General features: G+C 38.7%; 1 protein-coding gene across 1 annotated transcript; it reads right to left on the bottom strand.

Annotated features, from left to right (window-relative positions):
• Positions 1-241: 241 nt before the first annotated feature.
• On the bottom strand, positions 242-4,664 carry LOC106515006 (hydroxysteroid 11-beta-dehydrogenase 1-like protein). Its single transcript, XM_014004571.1, has 6 exons — positions 4,628-4,664; positions 2,896-3,026; positions 2,395-2,598; positions 2,217-2,310; positions 1,194-1,359; positions 242-1,082 (listed from the first exon to the last, which is right to left on the bottom strand). The coding sequence occupies exons 1-6, from the start codon at positions 4,647-4,649 to the stop codon at positions 899-901; spliced, it is 801 nt and encodes a 266-aa protein (XP_013860025.1). The 5' UTR covers positions 4,650-4,664; the 3' UTR covers positions 242-898.
• Between the last annotated feature and the right edge of the window lie 2,673 nt (positions 4,665-7,337).

The raw sequence follows: 7,337 nt of genomic DNA, 5'->3' as shown, positions 1-7,337 counted from the left end.
TACTTACTTACTTACTTACTTACTTACTTACTTACTTACTAAGTAGGTAGGTAGGTAGGCTAGTTAGCTAGGGGTAGATGGGTAGGCAGACTCTTTGCTTTTAGCATTTATTCTTCTTAAATTTTTTATTCTTTATTTTTTATTTCTTTAATCATTTTTAAATAAACCAMCTCAAGACAGCTAAGCTCTTATTTGACCATTATTTTAGAAAATCCACCACAGCTGATATGACGACACAGGATTAGCATTTCAAAATGTCAACTTTATTGATTCAGCAAGTGAACACTGCACTGCACTCTATGTTTAAACATTACAATTCTAAATACGTAAATTGTGCATATATTGCATTACTTCTAGTTACATACTGTTTTTGTGTTTTTATTCAGTATTTCTTGTTACTACTTCTGTTTATTGCACAATTTTTCACTGTCTGTATGCTCAAGGACATCATTCCCGGGTGTCAGTTTTAGAGACTTCACTTATTTAATAACTCACATGTAATACTTTGTCTGGTATATGGATCTCCTAATCATCTTTAGAGTACAGGGTGACTACACCTTATTTAATCTTACTTTATACAAGCATCTAGGTACATGCACACAGTAAATAGAATAGTGAAGCATGAATAAACAAAGATGGTTCTAACAAATGCTGCCCCCGTGTGTTGTCTTATGGGTAAACCTTCAGTAATATAGGAGCTTTGATGGGATAGTTGGCAGACAATAACTAAAGTTAGAAAAGCCTATATATATCATATGCCCGATATGATATCATCATATCATAAATAAACAGGTAAAAAGGTCCGACATTAGATGCATTTTATTATAAAGTCTAAGACTGTGCACCATATCCATTAAAGATGTGCATCCCCATGGTGTGTGCTGCAGATACACAAACATCATGGACTGTAGTTGTAGGAGTTCTGGATGACAAAGTTRGTTACAGAAGGAAGCCAGTCTTTGCTGTACGACAGAAACTGAGTGAACCAAGGATAGTAAAGTTCCTGTTGCCTTGTGGCTCCRGTTCTGATGATGCTCAGCGCTGCGTCTGTGGCAGGGTAGGCTGGGATTTTAGTGACTCCCCTAAGATACAAAGAAAGCTACGTTATCAAAATCAAGCATCTGAAATTAATACAAAATGATCCCCCCTCCTACATAAAGATATGTACAAATATGTTTACATATTTGACAAACCTGACTTTCTCCATAGCTGATTCRGTGTCGATAAGCCCCAGTGTGCATATAGAGACTGACACGTTGCTCCTCCTCATAGCCAGTTCATGGTACAGAGATCCGAAGAAACCATTTAGGGCAAACTTTGTTGAAGCATATGGTGCTGTAAAAGGACTGGGCATTTTACCTGAAAAATACGAACAGACAGCTGTCTAAAGCAAGGTATCTGAATGTGGAGTAAGCATTACTAATGAAGGATTTATGACACATTATGAAAAAACAAAACATTTTCTTTGCTCGAAACTAACCAAGTGTCATCAATTCTTATCTAGTCAAAAGCCATAAAGAAAAGAAACACACATACCGGTACATAAGTTGAAGGTTAAAGGTCCAGTGTTATGTTGGAAAAATAATCACTCTTTACCATCTTCTATAGTTCAGGGGCATTCAGCCTTTTATCTTTATATCCACTCAATTTTATCAGCAAACTATGCTACATTTTTGCTCTGCCATCATATTCCAAATATTATCGCAAGCTTTTCTTTTTCTTGTACATATGTTGTAAAATACTAGACTAAGAATTAGGTAAGGTACTCCAGTCTGTTATATGACCAGTCACAAGATACAAATTCAACTTTGAACTTTTAACTTCACCTAAAAACATGAAAAAAAAATTACAGTTGCCAAAAACTAGTCTACAATCACACCACTTGTGAGCTTTAATAACTTTAACCAAACCAAATGGAGTAGACCCACTGTGAAGCAAATGATTATGTATCATTTGTGTGACTGAGGTCTTAACCGCCTTAATTGGTCATGTCATTGAAAGTCGACCAAAGATATCAGACAGATTTTATTAAAACCACAGAAAATCATGTCAAAAATAAACAACAATTTATTCTTTTTGCTGGAAGGCAAACAGAAATCAGGTGACACATCATCTGATACATCTGAAGATCAGAACAGTTTTTAAATATTTGAGACTAAGAAAATCTGCTGTGTCATCTGATGCTGTGCATAAAAATATAATGGAGGCATACCTACCCAAAACTGAAGAAACAATTACCAGAGATCCTTTACTTTGTTCAAGGTAAGGCAAGGTTTTCCAGGACATCTGAACATAGCTGAAGAAATTAACCTTCAGAACACACAAACACACAAACAGATCAGGACATTCTTTAGGTTTTATGTACTGATAAACCATCAAAAATGCTTCATTTACCTTCATTAGCCACCTGGTGTGTTCCACATCCCCCTCCCACATGCTGAAGGGAGTTGGACCAATATGGTTGAGAACCAGGTAATCCAAGCCTCCCAGCTTCTCCAGAGCAAAATCCACCACTTTGTCAGGGTCAGACTCACTCCCCATGTCTGCTGCTATATACAGAGCTTTCTGGGCTCCAAGACTCAGACACTTCTCCACTACCTGGGAGTTCAGATGGACACATTTTGTAAATAATTTGGCAGAACATCCATGAATGCATGTTAATATTTGTTTTGTATCTAGGCAAAAATGCTTCTCTATTTGGAATACCTCCAACTGAAAAAGATGCAAGTGAAATGCAGAAACTAAGTCTTAAGGATTAAAGAAATTAGTTGTGATAACCAAACCTGGAAGCAAGTACAGGTCAGTATTCTGTCTTGTTATAGTTTTTTGTATATTGCAAATATTTCAAAGAACACATTAACAATGGACGGAAAAAAAGTGGTTATAAAAACAAACCTGCTGTAAGGCTTTTTCCCTTCTTGCTGTAATTACAATCTCAGCTCCAAACCGTGCGTAATGGTACGCCATTTGTTCACCAATACCTGTGCTGGCCCCCGTGACCAAAACCCTGGCCCCTTTAAGAGATTCTGAAAAAAAATTAGCTCATTAGAAAAATAGTACAATTACACTTGCTAACAAAAAAAAAGCTTTAAAAATGATCTGCATCAGACCATTTAGTACACATACAGACCAATGGTATTAAAAGTATGAAAGACACTGACACTTCTTCCCCATCCCCCTCCCTTCCTTTGCTGCCTTGCACTCTGCGAGTGGGTTTTTTTGAGCGCATGATTCTGTGTTTCTATCAGAGCTTTTTTTTTWAACTCATATTTCCTATTGTGTGTATTCCGGGCTTTTTAAATGTAGTGCGACCCCTACTGGTTGCCGTATGACCTGATCACCTGTTCCCTCATGTTTTTGTCGTGTGTGTCTTCTTGAATCAGTGTTCTTGGAGGTGGCTGTGGTGTAGTGGTAGAGCAGCCGGCTTGAGACCCGAAAGCCACAGGTTCGACTCCCATCATGCCCACATGTCGAGGTGTCCTGGAGCAAGACACCCAACCTCCAACTGCTCCACGGGCAGCCCCACATGGCTGCCCGCTGCCTCCACTTGGGTGTTTCTCACGTGTGATGGGTTAAATGCAGATCACAAATTTCGTCATTGTATGGGAACAAGCATTGGATGACAAATTAAGTACCTTTACCTTCTTAAACGTAATTTCATTGTGCAAACGATGACAATAAATGCTTTCATCATCAGTTAGAGATACCAGAATATGGGGTGCCATGTAAGACAGATCTCAGAATAAGCTTGCACACACACTTTTGAAACACAACACTCTAAAACACTATAATGAACACCTTATACAAAATTAAAACCTCCCATATAAACAATTTAAAGTTTAGGCCCTCATACACACATGAAGACTTGTCTCCCTCAACCCTGCCCTCATCAACATTATCCTGATTCACCATTCTGACATTGTGGGACATTGCAGGCTACTTCTTATTTTAAAGCTATTTACCAATTCACTGTTTAATGTGTGTTCATTTGATTTGTCATAATACATTTTAAATTTTATCAGTTAAACAAATTTGTTTAATCCCTTTGTTTTACAGCTCTAAAAGATAACTGGTTCTATGTAGCTGGAAGATCCACAGAGCTGGGTGGCCCACTGAAATTCCTCTCAMAAACACTTTTTTCCTCTTCTTGTTTGTGGTTCTGCCAATCCTTAGATGCTTTGTAAATGCATTAGACAGCAATCCCAGCCSTTGACAGAGGTTTATAAGGGCCAACCACTGTGGGTTTGAGCAAGGACAAGAACTTGTGTATTTGCATATCGAGTGAACAGATGGTGCAGTGGATCAATGTTGGAATCTGTAGGTACAGTATAGCCCCTTCTCCGATGGCTGACTTTTAAGCAGTTTTCCTTGGTTAAGCCTTGTCCAGATGTGTCTCCATTTTCAATTCCATACGTGCTTTCAGAACCACCTCGGCAGTGGTTCTATGCTGGTCAAACAGAGTATTGCACTAGTTATTTGACATCAGCAGACTGCTGCCTGTGGATTGACTGAGCCAAGAAAGAACTTGCAAACTTCTCCTGCAAACTCTTCCCGGAGAGAGGTGCAGGAGACAAACATGTACAGTATTCAAGCCTACAGAGTGTGAGAAACTGCCAATGAAACACACCTGAGCAGAACTGAACAGACATGAACTGATTGGAGTGAAACTTGAATATGAAGAAAAGGGGTTCTGTGAAGGCAGCCTCACATGTTTCCATCTGCACAAAACAGACCAAGGGAGAATTTTTGTTGCGTTTTAGGCCAAATATCACAAAACCCCTAGGCATCTGTGCCCCTTCGTCTGGATACTGATACTTGACTCATACCTGTTAAGTTGTGCAGATTGTCTGTAATTTACACAGAGTTTCCATCATTTTGCAGGTATACAAACGTATAGAGCAATCTCACCAATTTTTTCAAAATTAACAGATTTTTTCTAAAATTCATTTTCAAATTTATTTTACATTTTAGAGCCTGTAGGGGTTAAAAATACTTGTAAATAACATCAAATAACCATCTTCCAACCTGCTCTGCTCTGTCATCTCTGTGGCAGACAGTCTGCCTRCACCTCCCCGCCTAATGTGACTAATRCAGATTCTTTTGCAAAAACTATGGMTTTTTGAGGCTCTTGATACAGGTAAGCATCTGAAGGGGTTGACATGTATATGGACTCTTTACAACACCTCCTGTCATCACATACCATGTCTCAACAAGTGCCAGACTGTTAGTTCACCATCTCATGCACAAACTGCCAYTGACTCTAGAGTAGAGACAGCTGTTTTAGAACTGGTGTCATAATCAGAAGGTATGGACTGATAAGTGGTGTTGTAATTAATCTTGGTTTTGCACTGCTGCACACTTGTACATATGGCAAAACTGAGGAAAGAGGACCACTACTGCCAATGTTGCAGAGAGGCACACCATGCTAACCCTGGCAACAAGGTGTTTGGAGCCATAAGGTGGTGTGACAAAAGGTCACCTCTGAGAGTGATTTGAAGGACCCTGGTGGGACAATGCTAGATGAATCACATCCTGTATTTTGCATGTTTTACCCCTCCTGAGACAGTATCCTTTTACAGACTTTCAGTAAGACAATGCCTGTCCACACACAGTATGTGTGGACTGGTTCATACTGAGGTCATCCTGTGGYCAAACAGGCCCCTCAACGTTTTTTAATTAAGTGTGTAGGACCAGCTCAGACATTGACTCTGACTCATGTTAATCTATCAGCTGTTAATTGCCTGTTGCAACAGCCATGGGATTACATTCCACTCAGTTCTGCACCAAAACAGTGGTTGTATCAAGACCCAATGTGTGCCATATCTTACTGACATGGGACCTTACTGCTAAGTCACACCACCAGTTTCATTTCATTTCCACCATTGAGTTTGGGTGCTTAACTTTGTTTTTCATCAGTGGATGTGGGTCAACAGTTGAAACACACTCAAAGCAAATACTTATCATTCAAAGTGTATCATTCATAATTTGCAGCAGGCAATAAAATCTCATCTRTATTAACACTAACACGGGTGTCTGGAACAGTAGATAAGAAAAAAAACAGAAAATGCATTTGTGAATTACTTAAAGCCATTCAAAGAGATAAACTTTATGACACTAAAAAGGTTATCTTGACATGACCAGTGCTTATTTGGACTCAGTCAGCACATTGGGCTATAAAGATAAGCCAATCAGACTTTCACAGGTTGATTCAACTTGAATGGCATAACAGTTGCTCACTGAACTCATAGTGTAAAATATCCCTCTGACTTCCAGCGGTGCCGGCAGCATGCCATGAACAGATGTATAACAACTGTACTAAATACTGCAGTCTAATTATGTAATTATTTATGGACAAACTAACAGTGAGTCCTTGTGGTGTGGGTGCGCGTTGTATTTGCTCTGCCGGAAAGCCTGTTAGTCACATGCAGAGAGCACATCATCACCAATTACTTGCTCACTTTGTACTTCAACTCTGAGATTTGCCAGGGGATCAAACATTCATTATTAATATTATACACGGCTTATTCCCAGTCCCCTGAATGAGATGTATGCAGCATTTTATCACACCAAAAAGTTTTTGATGTCTTGCTCTTCATATTGGACTAAAGTACCCAATTTAACGGTGTTAAAAATATCTTTTACTAAAATTCTTAGTCATTTTCTTCAGTCTTGTCTGTACATAAGAGTTAAGTTTGTGTCCAATTAACATCAGACTATTAAAACAATTTAGTTTGTTGGTTTGAAAATTATCTCAGCATGTTCAAGATGATCTAACCTCCTTCAAAATAACTAAAGGGGTGCCTCAAGGATACGCTTTAGGGCCATTACGTTTTATTACTTCTGCCATGGAGGTTCTGATTTTGGTAGTGTTGCTGTCTCTGTCTGTCTGTCTTTGACTGTGCACAAGATTACGGTACTCAAAAAGTTATGAACGCTTCATAACTTTTATACAAATTTCAGGGCACGTTTTGTTGTTACAAAGTACCGATTATGCAATTTTAGTGGTGATCTGGCAACATYTGCCAGAGYTGCAGCTTTCTGTGAGCAGGCACAGACAGACTTCAAGAAAAAACCAGATGACAGAGAAAGCCCATGAGACATCATTTCCACCATACCACCACACCGCTTGATGAAAAATGGATGCAACTCTGGACAGAAATAAATGTGACATTGCAGAAGCTTATGGAAAYAATGACACATTGAATGTATGGCATAATGAAAACAAAAGATGGTCCAACAAAATGCTAAAAGCGTTTGACCATTTTTGGCTGGGAAATGGAGGGTTAGAAGTTAACTGTGTATCAAAAAATAAAGTAGATATTTAAAATATATAAATA

The sequence above is a fragment of the Austrofundulus limnaeus genome, unplaced genomic scaffold (genome assembly GCF_001266775.1).
Source record: "Austrofundulus limnaeus strain Quisiro unplaced genomic scaffold, Austrofundulus_limnaeus-1.0 Scaffold25, whole genome shotgun sequence".
Taxonomy (NCBI): Eukaryota; Metazoa; Chordata; class Actinopteri; order Cyprinodontiformes; family Rivulidae; genus Austrofundulus; species Austrofundulus limnaeus.
The sequence above is the reverse complement of the archived record's forward strand: the minus strand, read 5'-3'. Positions and strand labels throughout refer to the sequence as shown.